Source organism: Sturnus vulgaris, chromosome 29 (genome assembly GCF_052056855.1).
Source record: "Sturnus vulgaris isolate bStuVul1 chromosome 29, bStuVul1.hap1, whole genome shotgun sequence".
Taxonomy (NCBI): domain Eukaryota; kingdom Metazoa; phylum Chordata; class Aves; order Passeriformes; family Sturnidae; genus Sturnus; species Sturnus vulgaris.
This window is the reverse complement of record NC_142271.1, coordinates 2862670-2879685: the sequence shown is the minus strand read 5'-3', so window position 1 is coordinate 2879685 and position 17016 is coordinate 2862670. Positions and strand designations below refer to the sequence as shown.

Below are 17016 nucleotides of genomic sequence, written 5' to 3'. Positions count from 1 at the left end.
GGTTAAAGCACAGCAAAACTGAGGATGAATTTAATAAGAGATTCTCAAACAGCTTGTTCCTCTCTCCCTCAGTCTTCCAAAATAGGATAGCATCAGCAACATTCAGGTCATTCAAAGATACCTTTATTTACGTGCATTTAAATCTGACATTAGGTTTTAAGTTAGTAACTGAGCAGAGCACAGAGAGCATGATGCTACTGGTCATGTCCTTCCATGCAAGAGGAAGTCAGAGCATTTTCCAGGTATTTCAGGCTGTTGTCACAGATTTCACTAAAGATATAGCTTGGAAAGTAGCACAAACCACCCTAGTGTTCCTTCCTCCATTTGAAAACGTGCTATTGGAATTTACATTCCAATTTTCCCAATAAACAGACAGGCTGGTGCCTGGGGGCTCTCAGTGTGTTTGCTGTGCCTTTGCAGGCTCGCTGTGGCCCCTGCAGGTGTGACAGTTCCTGAGTGATCAGTGCTGGCTGCCAGGGAAGGGCCACCCCGGGATGGGCCAGGGAGCAGCAGGGAGAGGCGCGGAACGGGCACGTGGAAGACTCGCAGACTTGGTCAAAAGGAAAGAACACCCCTGGGGAATCTTTGAAAGTGAAGGATGAACTGAAACCACTATTGCCTGTGAGGAATTTTACTTTGCACAACCCTTAAAGCTATGAAATTCCTCTCAACATAAAAAGTGGAAAAAACCCACCAGAGAACTGACGGCTCATTTCTGAGCCGCGCTGAGTCATCTAGAATTTCTGCTAAGATTAAATTACACCCCTGCATGAATCACATTACTTCTCATCATAAAAGCTTTCCATTCTAACACCTTATTTACACAGATTACTAAACGAGTCACTACCACTTCAATCTGTAAATTAGTTTTAAATTGAAATATTTCCTAGTCCTCATTTTTGTACCGAAGACAATACATACATACACATAAGGAGTAATACAGGTTCTAACTAATCACTGCAGTATCTTCTGAGGATTATTTCTCTATCAGTTTAAAATAGTGACCTCTACACTGAGGTGCTAATATGTATATAAAAGCCTACACAAACAATATTGCACAAAGTAAGATTTATAATAGAGTAACATATTTTAGAGACCCTTATAAAGAGAAGAGTAATAATTGATATTAAAAAGATGCATCCAGAACTAACACAGCATCTTTGCTTTTGTCTAGTCTAACATAGTGTTTCAAATCTTTCCTACTCCAGTGAGGATTAGAACAAATAAAGTTATCTGGAGACAGCTTAAGTTGCACCAAACCCCAACTTGTACTCTAAATGTGGGGAGGAGGGAGGGAGAGGGAAAAGGGACTTTTCCTTTTGATGACTGGAAAGGGCAGTAATAAATGGGGTGAGTGAAAGTCAAATACAGATTACACGTTAACATCCAGAAATATTGAAAGATTGTTTAAAAACTGTTGATAGCTGACACTCTACACATTGAGCATGTGCTGCTGATTTTTCCACAGTAACTGGGCACCCAGGAGCTACACATGGAAAAAGCAGTCCAATGCCAAGATACTTTTTATTGTGAAATACTAATACAGAACTTACACAGTAAGGCTGTCCTTATTCTAGGAAGTCAGGTATCAGCTCAATGCTTATTATATTAAGTGCATCAGTACAAGGGAAGTGTGGATCCATTGGACACGTTACGACCCCATCAAAACAAGCTGCCAAGTTGGTTAAGTATTTTAAAGCCTTAAAGTGCTCAAAGATAGCAGTTTCCTCCACAAGACTACCAAGAGGTTCTCTAATTTTGACACTAGCATTTATCACGTTCAGGGAAGATGTATTTTGGAAGCAAAAACCCTCACATCAAACAACATAAGCAGTGCTATGAGAAGTGTTAGGTCAGTAAGTCGTTGCATTTCAACAGGAATCAGACACTTGCTTCAGTTCTTTTTACAGGTCACCCTTGTAGGAACTGTAAGAAACATCAATTTCTATAGCTTGTATATAAACCAATATGTCAAGAACAGACATACTGAAAATTCCACAAATCATCAAAAGTGCTGTGCTTTCTCTATTTTTTTCCTTTTTTTTCTTTTTTACTTTTTTAAGCAATTAAAACGAGATGGGGAAGTCACTTTGCAAGTCTTCTACAAAAGCATCACTTTCTGGTGAAGATTAGAGATAAAGTAAAAGTAGGGAAATAACACTGACCAATGGAGTTCAATCATTTCGTGTTCCTGGAGGAATTTCAATCTGACTTTGAGAAGATATTCAACATCTCTTTACTTAAACAGAAAGAAGTGGTAGACCACTGTTACAGGTTGTACTAAGGGGTTAAAATACAACTTGAATTTTGCATAATCTGTGTAAAAAAGATATGCTTGACATTTTGGAATGTCACCTTTCTTTATAGAATTATAGGCAAGATTTCTCCAATAAAACATAAGCCAGTTATAAAACTATAACTTCACATCAAAATTTTAAAAAGTTGCTTAAAAAATGTTTGAATATATACATATCACACAGAAGAGCCTGCATGATCCTGTGGATTGCGTTGCTGATCAGACTCTATTTTAAAACCTGGAAGGGGCTGGGCCACCTGATCTGGTTGCACAAGTCCTGATATTGAAGAAACAGAGGAGGAGAGCACCCCTGGGGTAAGCTGAATTTCCATACCTGGTTCTTCAGACTCTATTTTTACACTCACACCTTGGGGTTCACCTTCTGCCTCTGTGTTTCCAGGAACATCACTGTTCAGGCTTGAATTGCTTTCTGCTTTTGGAGAAGTCTCCCCCACTGGGTGATACTGTTTGAGTCTGATGTGCCAGGCTAAGCTGCAGACTGCTGACACTGTTTTGAACTGATGAATGACATTTCTAGGGATGAAGTAGATGTCATTGTCACACAACTGAATCCTAGCATAGCGAATGCCTTCCCGTCTCATTTGGTTTAGTTTGGCTTCATCCACCCATTGAACACACTGGGAGAAGGAGAGATGGGAAAGTTAGTGGGAAACTCTTCAAACAATTCAGCATCTTCCTATTTTCAAGTTAATTCATGTCTAAATCAGAATGTTTCCATTTCATGGGTAAAACTTCAACTAGACTTTTAAAATACAATTTCTCTGATGTGTACATCTTGAGAGGAGAATGAAGAGGTTTCTATAGCTATAGTTAAAAACAACAACAATGGGCTGCATTGTTTGGGCTGACAGGACTGAGTTTAGATGCTTCCATATCCTAAGACATCATCAGGCATTAGAAAAAGCAGGAATAGGCACACATGGCTTAATGAACAGATTGTTTCTACAGCACACCATGGGACTCCCAGCATGAACCCCAGCTTGGGGGAACGGAAAAGTTAAAAGTTCCCTTCCAACTGAACTATTTTATCCTGAAACACAAGGGAATTTACCCAAGAGAGCTGAGAACTGAGGGGATACAAAAGGGCTGACCTTAGGGAGAAGCTGGGATCTGTCAGAAATTCCTCCCAAAACACCAGGAATGAGCTGTCACAAGGGCAGATTTGATACCTGTGACACTGGAGGTTCATGCAGGTCCAGCTGAAGTCTCTGCACAACATCAGTGAAGTCTTCAGCATGAAAACAAACCACATCTTTGGTTATACGAGGCTGGTCACTCCTAGGAAAAAAATGAGAATTCCAGGCATTTTTGAAATATTTGACTTACAGACCATTACAGCTCTTCCCAGCAGAAAGCTTCATTGAACCAATAACCTGCTTCAGTGTTACACTGTGCACAAAGTCTCAACACTTCTCAATAGTGTATTATTTTGAAGAAGAGGGATACTTCATAGATCTCTCTTTTTTCTTTCTCCATTTTTGCTGCATTCACAACAGAAGTGATGTTTGCATGGACAATATACTGAAAAGCCTGAGACCAGGTTCAAACTGCCACTATCAAAGTCCTTTGTGTTCTAGGAGCCACAATTTGCCTCAATTCTTCCATTTTATAATTGGACAGAATAATTCTGCATTAAGGGAAAAATGCAAAATTACAAAGTAACACTGAAGTTGAAGCAGTGAGGAATTTTATTCAACAGCTGTGAACCAGAGTATAGGAAAAACTGGTGTATTTTATTCTAATGATATTGCTAATGATGGTATCCAATTTCTACTGTAATTTCTAGCTATTACAATCATGCAAGTCCAGTTTCTCTGCAAGGTCAACAGCAATATCCTGGGTACATGACCTGAGAAAGCACTGCAGCTGTGAAATTAATTACACTGAGCTCTTAGACTACAGTTACAAAAGCTAGAATTAATATACCTGCTCAGGAAAAGAATAATCAAGGATGATGGTCCAAGTTTGAGGCTTTTGTGTATCACTAAAATATTCTGCAAGCAGCTGTTACAAAATTTTTACTGCCTCAAGATGGAAAAATAGGAGGTACACAGCTTGAGGTTTTCAGCTCTGTGCAGCTTTTGAATCACAGAATGAACAAGGTTGGAAAAGATCTTTAAGATCATCTAGCCCAACCTATGACCTAACACCTCCACATCAACTAAACCATGGCACTGAGTGCCACATCCAGCTTTTATTTTTAAACACATCCTGTGACTCCCTCACCTCCCTAGGCAGGTGATTCCAGCGATTGTCTCATCATGGGGTTTAAACCATTCCTGATTAGGAAGGAATTATTAAAAAATAAATAAATTTAAAAATCCGCATTCCAGCAGCACTTACCATTCCCCAAACTGCACAGCCTTGAGCACCCCGACAGCAGCTGTGCTCTGCCAGTCAAAGCCCTGCCCCACGTGGTCAGCGTGAGCTCTGGTCCTGTCCTCGAACAGGACCTCGCGGGGCTCGCTGGTCCGAGGTAGGTACTGCAGGTTCTTGATCTCGTTCATGGACCTGCCGCGGCAGAAAAACACACACTACAGATGGCCCTGCTGCTCCAAAATTAACGGTTGTATTGAAATCGTCTTAAAATTCTGGGTGCTGCAGGCTATAAGGAAACAAAGCACTTCCCTCTGTTTTTTTTTCTAGGTGTTTATTTGGTGAAAGATTGGAACAAAAGCAGCAAAGTAAAATTCAGGTTATGAGAACAAACTTTACAAAACAAATCAAGTCACATAATTTTTGTGTTTACTTGTGCTGAAAAACTTCCTCCAGGAATGTACTGGTATGTAAAACAGAGCTATCTTCCAGAGCCTGAGCTTCAGTTACTTGGGAGTACATCCAAAATTCTCCTTGAAACAACAATTACAATATGCTTCTAAATCGCCTGAAATTTGTCTTAGAGGCGTCTTTCAGAGACAGAAAGCAAGAACACACAATAATTCCGGAGCAGGCAGTGTTACAAGTGCTTTAGCACTGACATTAGAATGCAGCAGCAGAAAGATCTCTGCTGCTTTACAGCATTCCACCTGGCCTTACCACCAAATTGGTTCTTGACAAAGAAATAACATTAATTAAGTCTCCTGAATGATAACGAAAGGAGGTTTTAATCTTAAAGCACTTATCTAGGATAGGTGAGAAGTACTGACAGATACTGTGAGAAGTAGTGAAATAAAATAACCATCACAGGTAACATTTGCTTTATCAGCTGAGCCAATTTGAAACAAAGTGAAAGTGAAACTTAAACCTGAATTAGTCCTCTGAAGAGCCAGTTACACATCAAGTGCTTTGCTTTTGTTCTCAAGTCTGACACTGACTTAAGTGCAATGTTTTACCTCGAGGAGAAAAGGAAACCCAAACCTTACCGGCGCCGTTTGAAGGGTGATTTTGGCATATCAGCTGTGGGGATCATCTGCTCTCCCGGCCTCACCCACATGATGGGCCCATCATCACTCTGGGACCTGCACTGCAGTCTGAGACTGGAAAGAGTCCCCCAGGGCAAAGTCATCTAAAAGAAAACAGGAACAAAACAATCCACAAAACACACATAACACAAAACACTGGGTGAGATAGAAAAATTTAATGATGCCTTTGGTAAAACTGGTTCAAATCTTCAAAAGAATTGCATAAAAACTAAATAAGTTTGAGAGGCAAAAGATATTCCAAGCTAATTTTACCAAGCATAGTTTTTAGGGAAGCGCATGTAGTGCAAATATATATAACAAACTTGATTTTTTAAAATTAGCCACCTCATTCCATGCCTTACAACTGGACACAGAAAAGAATGAACCTCAGTAGCCCAAATAAGCACATCAATAAAGAAAATACCTTACAGTTTCTAATCACTTAGAAACCTGACAATTGTTTAAATATCTACAGTGCTCTGAACACACCACAAGTTACTGCTTACTCTAAGAAATGGAGATTCTTCCAACATATCTAGGAATTCTGGGAAGTAGTCCCCCACTTCTTCATCCACGGCTCCCACCAGGCTGATCTGGCGCATGGGTCCTGCTCTGTAGGTGCCACAGCAGTACGTGCGATTGACCTGGGCCGGACAGAGACACAACAGCACCACGCCTTTAGTTCTCTCACGGGAGGAGAAAAGTGTGAGCTAACACAGCTGGGATCAAGCTTGGACTCGGCCACATCTGTTTCAGCAGATGTGCCTTTGGGAATATGCACAGAGAGTGTTTAGAACAGAAGAGAAAAAAAGGACTCCCGCCTGTACTCCTGACAGGAAATCCTTCTGGAGTCCGAGTAACAGCAAGTGAATATTTGACTAATTCAGGAACAATTCAACACTTCCATGCTGACTTGAGAAAACAACCACACAAGGTTTCATTGTGACTCAGTGCAAGCTTTAACTCTCCACTAGTTTGTGCAGCTGGACTGTTGCTTCCACATTTCAGACTGGATGCTCCTGGGATATGCACATTCCTCATTTCAGTCCTGCCCTGAGGTCCTTCCCCTGGGACTGCAGTGGAAAACCTCAGTGTCCTTCATGCAGTAGTACACGCAGTACACACAGAAAATTGGACAAAAAGCAGAGGAAATGAGAGGTGTAGCTGCAAAGCCAATGCTCACAGAGAAGAATTTTAGAATAACCATTTGCAGTAGAACCTGTCAGTGCTGGGGCCACAAACACTTTAATCTCACAGCTCATGGACGTCCTCTAGAACACAGACTGTCCCACTTTTCCAGGTCATCTGGAAGTTTTTCTTGCCAATTTCCTGTTCCCAGAGGAGATCCACTGGCAAGATTCCAGTGTTGTGCAGCCTCATCCCATGGACTGCACTGGAACGTGCCACAGAGGAGGCTCTGTGTAGGTACCTCAGTAATTGATATTATAGAGCACAAGTCTGTTTTGCACACTCAGTTGTGTCTGAGCCCCAGCTTTCCACCACCCTTCAGTGTTTTAGGGGTGAAAAACTCCAGCTGTTCTCCATGGCTGAGTGGTGGAACAATACAGAAATTACTGGTAAATTTGCAGTTTAACAGCCATGTTCACACAGTGTAATGCATTTTCTAACTCCACTTACAGATACAGGGATGCAGCAGCTTAGCTTTAAGTTTAGTTTCAGTTTTGCATGTTTAGCCAGCAAACCAGATGTCATTAAACTACTCCATGCAGTTGTTAAAGGTAAATTAGGAGAGACTAATAAAGGAAGAACAGAGTTACTGCTGCAATTTTATCCTCCACCAGCAGCCATAGATATTTCACTTCTTAATTAAAGGAGTTTAGCTTACTCTGCTGAATGCAGTTCAGAGCAGGAGCACCGGAGCACCACAGCAATATTTTAGTTCTGTGCACCTACAGAAAAACTAAGGACTGAAGTGCTCTGGTCCTTATTCAATAAAGTTTAACTGCCTGGCACTGTTTATGTAAGTGGAGACAGACTCCTTCCAGATGAGTTCTGTGCTATTGAAACCACCTGGTGAGAGTCACTAGTATTTTACAGGTGTTTGTCATGAATTAAAATTAATTATAATTCCATATGCAGTTTTTCCTCTTAATGTTTTCAAAGGAAATGAAAAATGAGAAGCTTTGTTTTTTTTTTTTTTAATGCACTGGAACAATGAAAAAATAGACGAGAACTCAGGAGTTATAAAGGAAACAGCAGAAATACTTTAGGGAAACACTGGATTTCAACGCTTTACTAGTTTTTAATAGAAATTAAAGGAATATACACACTTGAGGATTAAACCCAGCACACATTTACATTGACAACATGCACCAACCCACAGCAATCCCCAACAGGCTGCACTATTCATCTCGAGCACCTCAATCACAGAGGATTGTAGTCTACTCCTTTAATATGCCATAAAAAACTCCTTCACAGCATCTCTCCTCAATTCCTCCTGAGCAGCAAACAGCAATGCCACTGTCAGGCCAGTGGTCTCAACATGATATAATGGACATCTAAAGGAACAGGCACCTCGCTCTCTCTTGACCATGGGTGGTTCAGTGTCCCATGAGGAAGCCCCTGCCTGCTGCACTGCGAACTGCTCTGGCCTTCCCTTCACCAGGTGCTCCACACTCCCCCCAGCTCCACTCACTCCACAGCCACTCTGTGTGCACCCCCCACTGCAGGGAAGAAAGCTGAGATGATTAAATAGCTGAAGTCACTTCCTTATATCCTTTAGGACCTCTCTCAGTGTTTTTTATTTTTGTTCAAAGTTCAGCTCTTGTTTAGGAATTCAGCTGGGGTCACTCCAGTTCACACGGCTGCCAGAAGTCAGTAACTTATTACCACAGCACCTCCCTCGCTAGAATTTGTTCTCTGTGCTGCTTTAAAAGCAGCAGGGGACCACGAGCAGTCACTGCCACTGTTTTTACTGTTGCTAAAGGACAATGGGGCCAGTAAGACCACTCGGGCAGCCTGTGCCCTTGCAAATCCACCCAGCCGTCAGTGCCCTGTGTACCCCCCACTCCACACGGACAGCGAGTTTAAAATTAGCTCGAGTGCTCATGGAGACATTTTCCTTCAGCTGCACCATGTGCCTATCAGCGTTTCCCACACTTGGGTGAGAACAGAAGCAGACAGAGGCAGTGTTTCCTGTCAGAGGCACAGAGCTGGTGTTTATTTGCATGTTCCTGAGCCACCCCAGCCTCAGCACGGGTTAAGTGAGCACAGGATGAGGACACGCAGATGAGGCATCAGCTGGAGACAAATGAGGTTAAGTCTCAGAAGTTTCTCTCCAGTTGCAAGAAAAGCATGAATCACTTGACAGCAACAATATTTTAGCGTGTCAAGTCAGCTATAAAACCAACCACACAAACGCTTGGCTACAAGGAATAAAGCAAGAGCACAAGGCTGGCTCCTGCTGAAGGACAAGACAGTGACACGCCAGCACAGCAAGGGTGACACGTTTGACTAAAATGTGACATAGTGCAGGACCACTGGGCATTGTTTATGTGGCTTTAGTGACAAAACAAAAAGAAGTTTGCAGTACAGATGCACAATTTCTCCATTTCATACTTTGGTAGCTACTGCTAAAAAAAAAAAAAAGTAGAAATTACCCTTCCAGAATCAGAGAAGTTCATGTGAGGCAGAAAACCAAACTGTGATGTGTTTCATGAACCAAAGCTGTCAGGGACAGAGTAACCTGTTCTGAACAGCAGGACTAAGAAAATTTCCCCAGTTATCACCTGTTGGCTGCTGCTCCCACCTTCTTCCCAGAAGGAAGAACAACTTATGCAAAACCTACTTCCCCAATTCTCTTTCCTGGCCTCTTCCCAGAACCCCCACACACCCTCTGTGACAGCCTAACTGTTCTTTGGATCAGAGAGAGAATTCATCAGGCAGTTGATCAGTCAGGAAAAAAAGCAGAAGTGTTTTTTAAACTCTAAATATATTCCCATTCACTGAGTGGAAGCAGTTGTACTGAAACAAGTGATAAGGAAAATAAGAGTTCATTCTAGCTGCACTGCAAAGAGCTTCCAAATTAAAGTGTGCCCTTATGTGAGGAAAGATTACAAATTACTGCTCAGTGATTTGAGTCTTGAAAACTCTCAGCCCAAGTGAACAGCTCCACACTAAAGCTGAGCTCCAACACTGAACCAATGAGAGTCAATGCAAGCAAAAAAATCCACAGGACACTAAAGCTTGATTATTTTAAGATACTGAAACCAAACATTTCTGTAACAAATACACATTGGAGTGCTTTGCTATAAACTCACTGGCCTGAGAACAGAGGAATTCACCTTGCAAGGCAGTTAATTATCACTAGACTTACCAAGTCCTTCAGATTAAAGTCCTTATTTTGAACACAACAATTCAGTTTCTCTAAAAACACAAAACAGCAGAACATTGTGCAAGCCAAAGATCACATTAACTTGCAGTTTACAGAACAAATTTTGATTTCTTGACACTGAATCTTTAGGATTCAAGACTCCCTAATGCTCCAAATCCCCTCAGCACGGGTCAGTGCAGCAAACAAATTCATGCACAGAGGAAGAACCCAGAAGGCAACAATGATAAATAATCAGTGTTGCAGCACACAATAGTGCAACATGTTTAATCTGCAAAAGCACAACTATGAAGTGCTCCTGTGCTGTACAATTCTCATACAGAAGGGTGAAAAGTGCAGTTCAGCCAATCTGTTCATCCCTCACTGTGCTGCCAAGGAACAGCAGCACAGGTTCATCACTCCAAGCCTCAGGGCACTGCAGCCTCCTCCATTCCAAGACAGGCCAGCCTGCAAAACTTGGGTAACCCACCACCGATTTCAATGTTTCCTTCAGCTTTTCCATCATCTGTGTTCCCTGAAGAGCCCTGTGACAGCTCCCCTGCTCTGTTTGCTCAGGGACAACTGCACTAACACTTCAGCCACAGAGGATTAACCAGGTCATGCTGGAGCTGGGTTTAGAGAAGTGGTTTAGACCAACTGAACCTTATGTCATGACTCAATCTTAATCAAGTTTAGACAGTACTTAAAATAGAATTAATTGAAGTACCAGCACACTATAACCCAGCAAAGCCTCTTATTTATTACCATACATTCCTCATGTGTATTTATAGTGCCAGTATTCGTGTTCACAGGACATTCACCAAGAAAAAATGCAATTGTTAAACATTCCAGAGGCTCTGTTTAGCCATTTCAGGGGTCATCACATGTACTCCAGAATGCAATCTGGACACTAAAAGAACACAGATAAATCACAAATAGAGAAGACTTCAAAGCCTGATTTGTGGACACATTTCACATTTGCAGCACACAGGTGTGTGCTGTGCACAAGTGCTAATGCCCACAGCAGTGGCTCATATGCTCAAAGACTGTTTTGGGGCACTCTGCACCCAGACACAGCTCTGTCAGCACAAAGAATTACTTAAACCAAGAAACAGGAGCTGGTTAAAATAAGTGCTGCAGCAGCAAATCACTGTCAAACAAAATGCCAAGTGTCAGAATTATTCATTTAATGCTATTCAAAGACTCCACAGTGACCATGCAGTTACTTTCTGTAAAGCAGTAATTGTTTTTCCAATGCAAATCTGACTTATAAGTGTTTGGTAAATCCTGCAGAAATCCAAACAGCCCATCCACAAGCACTAACACTCCAAAGTCTGTTGTTAAAGGTGTGCTCCTATTGTACTGAACTGAACTCCACTACAGAGTTTTAGATTTATCCTCCCACCAGTTGAACTAGTAAATGTAATTAATGTCTCGAGTAAAGACCTTATAGGTAATCAGCAGTTTGGATCCATTCTCAGACTAACAGAATTAAGCTTTATTCCATCAAAACCAAGTTTAACTAAGCTGTAATCTTGTGGTATACTCATAGATATGTCCGAGTTTGATCATGAGACTAAAATCCAAGAGATTTTCATACAGGAATCTTGATATTAGCTTAGTTTTTATTATTGCATCCATCTAAGTTACATGGAGATACAGTTCCAGAATTTAAACCAGTTTAAAATTTAAACTGGTTAAAATTTCAGTTTTAAATGGTTTCCTACCATGGAAACCAAGAGAGTAAATAAAATGAAACTGCTTTTCCAGGCAATTAAAAACATTCTTTAATCAGCTTCAAGTTAGAAAGTTTAAACAGCATAAGGAACTGAGGGAATTGAGATGTTAAAAAACTTGTGAAACAGATATATTGAAACATGAAAAGTAACATCATTGCAAAAAAAAAAAAACCCAAACCCAAGCCCCCAGAAATCAAATCCCAGCTCTGTTGACTAGAAAAGCAGTGTTAGCATTTGCAGTCTATGCAACTCCTGACACAGACTTGGCTGTTGCTTTGAACAATCTCAGTGTTTTCCCAAGTTTAGATGAAAAAGATGCTCAGTGCAGATCTTTCCTCAGTGTCTGAGGTGTGATTCACCAGCTACCAGGGAGTACAGAAAAGCTTTGAGCAGAAGGAAGAGCAAACAGCACAGTAATGTAGTCCTAACATCACCTTTCTTCACCTGCTTAGAAAATAAATTTGTGACTTGCCTGTTCTGAGTTACTGAGATTAATCAAATCTAGGTATTGTGCAAAATTTATGCTTTTGAATAGTTCTTACCTGAGAGTGAAAATTTGAAATTGTTGTTGTTTCAATGTCCTTCTTGCCCAAAATTTCCATTTTCACTGGAGTGTTTGGAAAGTTAAAAGCAAAGTAATCCAGGAAGTCTGGTAAGTAGGCAGCTGCTCCGTGCACTATGGCTAAAGCATAGTAAGCTGCATTTTTATCATTTTCACTGAATGACAACGCAAGAAACTCTTCTGCAAATCTCTCCATCTCCACTGGAGACAAAAATGAGAGTTCATCCATGTAAGCATGCAGGACCAGGGCACCTCCATTGGACTGATGCTCCTCGTGAATGAAGTTACTGAATTTAGTGCCAGTCTTGAGGAAGCTGCTGCGCACAGAGTGCTCCTGGTGTGTCACAAACGGGGTCTGCACCCCCTGGGGTACCCGGTACTCCTGCATGCCCAAGTTCAGCCTGCACAGCTGCTCATCCTTCAGGTACCTGAAGGATTCCTTGTTCATTTCCAGGTTGTCACACTGTCCTTGAGACAGGGTCTCCTTGTCAATGCGAGTGAGCCCAGCACACACTGTCTGCACCTCTTTGTTGTACATCTTCAGGCGTTTTCCCCTCACATCTTCCCGGTGTTTCTTTTTCTTTTTTTTCTTCATCTTCTTCATAATAAGACTGTCAGCTCGCTGGGTTTTGCCGTTTTCATCTGGAGTTTCTGGCAGCAACAATAAAGAGAAGATTAGAGTTCTGCAGTTGCAGCATATTCACCCCAAAAGAATTCAGGTCTCTCATTTGCTGAAGGGATCTATTCCCAGGGAGACTGACCAATTGTAAAATATAAAAAAATATAATGTAAAATATAAAATTAAGTCAAAAGTCAGGGTACCTATAATTAAACAAATAAAGCCCTGTATTAAGGAAAACTTCCAAAATTCTAGCTTAAATTTTAGAAATACTTCCATTTTTAACAGATTTATTATTGTACCTTTAAAAGGAGTCTGTGTTTCAGAACATCTATAATTAAGTACATTAATAACTTCTGACATTTAAGGCACTGCCATACAGAGGAAGAGGATAAACAAGTATGTGTAACATTTAAACATCAAGACTTTCATTACAGAACACTTCCCTGATTTTGGACACGTGATACAGAAGCAAACAGAGTAGTACTGAAGAGCTACAAGCTTTACTTACATTTAGAAGTAAAAGCATTTAAGTAAATCTTAGACTGCTGATCTTTTAAAATTAAACGACCCAAACCATCACATGAACAGATTCAGTCTTATAGTTAACGATGCAGTTAATGGAGAGAAAGAAATTAAGAGCCTGCTTCAGTTGTTTGGGTTTTTTTTTTTGAGGCTAATCAATCTCTAAAAGGCTGAGAGATAAAATGTAAAGAAATAGTTCTGTCAGGCAAAATGGAATAGTTTGAGTTGCTCTTCTTGCAAGAATAAAGACTAATTCAAGTAACATTTAGCAAGAGACAAAGGTAATTAGAAAACTTAATGCTCCAGCTGTTAAAAACTCAATTGCCAAGACAAGATTTTAATGTATCTGAATCAAAGAACCACTTCATCCAACAATGCCCATAAATCTCCTGGAGCTGGGTTAGCAGGATAGCCATGGGGATGAGAACAACCTGCTGCTGAGGGCAACACCTGACCAAACATGCAGGAACTAAAGTTTTACCATTTCCCCTCAGCACACAGCTCTGTCCTAATAAAATTTCCTTTCTTTGGCTGCACATCGGTATTCCCTCTTTATTCTCTTAGAGCACTTCAGTTAAAGAAAAAAAAAAACTATGTTGCACTGTTTTATGAGAAAGGGTGCAGTGATAAACACAGGCAGCTCCAGGTTCTCTAGTGTAACCAGTGTTTAACTGGATCATTACTGGTTTGGTCTCAGAGCTCGTTACTGGAGAGGTCTGACCTTCATAACAGCCTGGAGTAAGGAACAGAGTTACTCACGGAGCAAAGAAAGAGCTGATTGCTTAATCCTCGCTTCATACAATAGTCTTAGGACCTGAAATACGAGTTTTCACTGTGCTGCTGCAGCTCTTGCAAACAGCAAAGGCCCTGATGTTTCTATTTCAGAGAAACCAGGAAAAGCAGGGCAGTATCACTTGTTCTGGGAAGTCATCTGAGAGGGTTCTTGGAATGAGGCTTTCTGCAAGGCTCAGCTTTGCTCACTGGGCTCTCGGGCACAGACACTGCTTTACTCACCGAGTGAACGTGCAATTCACACACCAGGCATTTGTCCTGGTGGGAACAGACATCCCAAGCTGCAGCTAAACAAGAATTTCATGCCACCACCGAGCTGCTGGGAATACTTCCCTATGCACGTTTTAAGAACACTTGGTTGTTAAAGGTCTCTTATTTTAAGCATCTCTGATTTTAGGTATAGCTTAAAACCTCACACATTTTAATTTAGAGCATCTTCCTGTTTGAAGCAGTATCCTAAAAACAGACAGAGGAATCCTTGCATTTGGGAATTTCCAGTGAACACTTGCCTGTTTTCAGGATAAAAGCTGCTGCTGGATCCACCGAACACGCAGAGTCCCACTATTACAGTGAATAATACTGTACTCAGTGAAGCTGAACAGTGACATTATAATAACGCCTGGCAATCTTGAAGGAACTATAGTTTTAATTACTCCTTTCAATAACCAGAAAGCCTCCAGCATATCAAACACAAAAAAAACTGTGGACAGGTCACTAAACTATGGGCTCAGCAGTGAGGCAGAGTGACAGCAGGGCCAGTAACTCAGCTACTCTAAAATGATCACACATCTCACAACAGAACCTGAACCATTATTAAACAGCAAAAACAGTGGGGGCGTTCACTGTCACCTAGGGCCACAGATAAGCACGGTATACTCAATGTAATAGGTAATTTAATTAGATTATACATCAAAATAAAAACTGATAGCCAGGAAATACAGCCCCATCCCAAAAGGCACCACCCCGACAGCTGAGGACAGGCAGTGAAGAGCTTCAGATGAGCAAACACCTTTCCTTTGCAAATCTGGAATTTTGATGCTCATTTTCACGCTGTTTAAGCCTTCATTAAAAGGCCTAATTTAATTCTGGGTTAGAACTGACACAGTGACACTCCAGTCTACAAAGTTACACTGCTCCAAACTTCTCCCTGATAAACACTGATAGAATTGCAGAGGTTTACAGTCAGAAGCTTTTATAATCACTATTCAAGCACAGTAGTGTGGAAGCATTAGCCACTGGAGAAAAGCCTCTCCTAAGTAATAGTTTTGTCTGTTCTTAAGACAGTCCTATCTAGAGTTTACTCTACAGACACTCGACTTCTGTAAGCAAGTGCATCTTTGGTTTCTTTGGCACGAAACCTGCCCATACACTCCTCAAGCATAATTCACCACATTATATTTTTAATTACAGCAGCATTTGCAGTAATTTTTTATCTGTGTTGCTCTCTCCAAGAAGCTTTTTACTATAACAAATCTCTGAGCAGAACCAAAACAATCACTCTGTACTGGTAAAAAAAAAACAATAAACAAAACCACGCACAGCACACACCAAAATCCAAAGATATTTTGGCCTTTCAGTGAAAGAAAACACAGAACAATTCAGGTTGGAAGACACCTGTGGAAATCATCCAGTGAAACCCCCCTGCCAAGGCAGGGTCACCTGGAGCAGGTGACACAGATCTGCAGCCAGGGAGACTCCAGGACCTCCCTGGGCACCTGTTCCAGTGCTCTGCCGCCCTTCATTGAAATAAATTCTTCCTCACGTTGAGAAGGAACTTCTTGTGTTTTAGTTTATGGATATTCTGCCTTGTCCTGTTGTCGGGCACCCCTGCAAAGAATCTGGCACCATCCTCTGCCACCCGCCCTGGAAATATTTGTATGGAATCACGAGATCGCTTCTCAGGCCGCTTATTAGCACCAACAATTAAAAATAAAAATAATAAAAAAAACTCCAACAACTCAGCAGCCCCGCACACGCTAATGCAAGCACTGAGTGAAGAAACCTTCACTCCCACAGCACCTGCACGTTGAACCTGCGATGAGGGCGATTCTGACAGCAGCAGCAGGAGCAGCGCGCCCACCCCGCGCTCCGTGCCCGGGCAGCACCGCCGTGCCCGCTACCCTCCACAGGGCCGAGCCCTCCGCGCTGCCGCCGCCCGCTGCCCTCCACAGGTGCGCCCGGGGCTCCCGGCGCGGCGCTGCCGCCCGAGCCCGCCCGGGGCACCCGCCGGCCCCGCGACCCCCGCGCTCCCCCCGCCGCTCACCTCGCTGGCTGGGCCGCCCCGCCGCGCCGTCCGCGGGGCTGCCGCGCCTCGCCTTGTGGCCGGCGGGCTCGGCGTGGTGCCGGTGGTGGTGTCGGCGCTCCCCGGGCGGCGGGAGGCTGAGCGGGGAGAACGTGAACAGCCCCGCGGCGGCGGGGAGGGCGGGCGGGGGCAGCGGCTCCGCCGGGCCGGGCCCCGCGAGCAGCGGCTGGCTCGGCCGGGCCCGCTTGGCGGCCGGCGGTTCGCCGGGTGCCGTCCGCCGGCGGCGAGGCCCGCGGGGCCGGGCGGGCCGGTCCGCTGAGGGCGGCGGCGGCTCCTCCGGGGCCCGCGGCACCGCGGCGACCTGCGCGGCCATTTCAGGGGCTCCCTCACACACATTTAAATGGCCCGAGCGCCGGGCGCCGCCGCGCACGCGCCGCCGCGGGGCACCCTGGGATCTGTAGTTCGGCGGCGGGGGCGCGTGCGCGCGGC

The 17016-nt window shown here is 42.9% G+C and overlaps 1 protein-coding gene across 1 annotated transcript; it reads right to left on the bottom strand.

Annotated features, from left to right (window-relative positions):
* Positions 1-1510: 1510 nt before the first annotated feature.
* Positions 1511-16907, bottom strand: RSBN1 (round spermatid basic protein 1). Its single transcript, XM_014872764.2, has 7 exons — positions 16549-16907; positions 12330-13000; positions 6225-6362; positions 5680-5822; positions 4661-4828; positions 3487-3595; positions 1511-2934 (listed from the first exon to the last, which is right to left on the bottom strand). Exons 1-7 carry the CDS (start codon positions 16898-16900, stop codon positions 2473-2475), a joined length of 2043 nt encoding a protein of 680 aa, XP_014728250.2. The 5' UTR covers positions 16901-16907; the 3' UTR covers positions 1511-2472.
* Positions 16908-17016: the final 109 nt, after the last annotated feature.

Bases quoted from the DNA above. Each gene is read 5' to 3' on its own strand.
- RSBN1 (XM_014872764.2), bottom strand. From the start codon at position 16,900: ATGGCCGCGCAGGTCGCCGCGGTGCCGCGGGCCCCGGAGGAGCCGCCG. The intron at 6,363-12,329 runs GTAAGAACTATT...TGTCCGGCCCAG, and splicing joins TTTCAAATTTTCACTCTCAG to GTCAATCGCACGTACTGCTG. The intron at 2,935-3,486 runs GTATCAAATCTG...TCCTTCTCCCAG, and splicing joins ATGAACCTCCAGTGTCACAG to TGTGTTCAATGGGTGGATGA.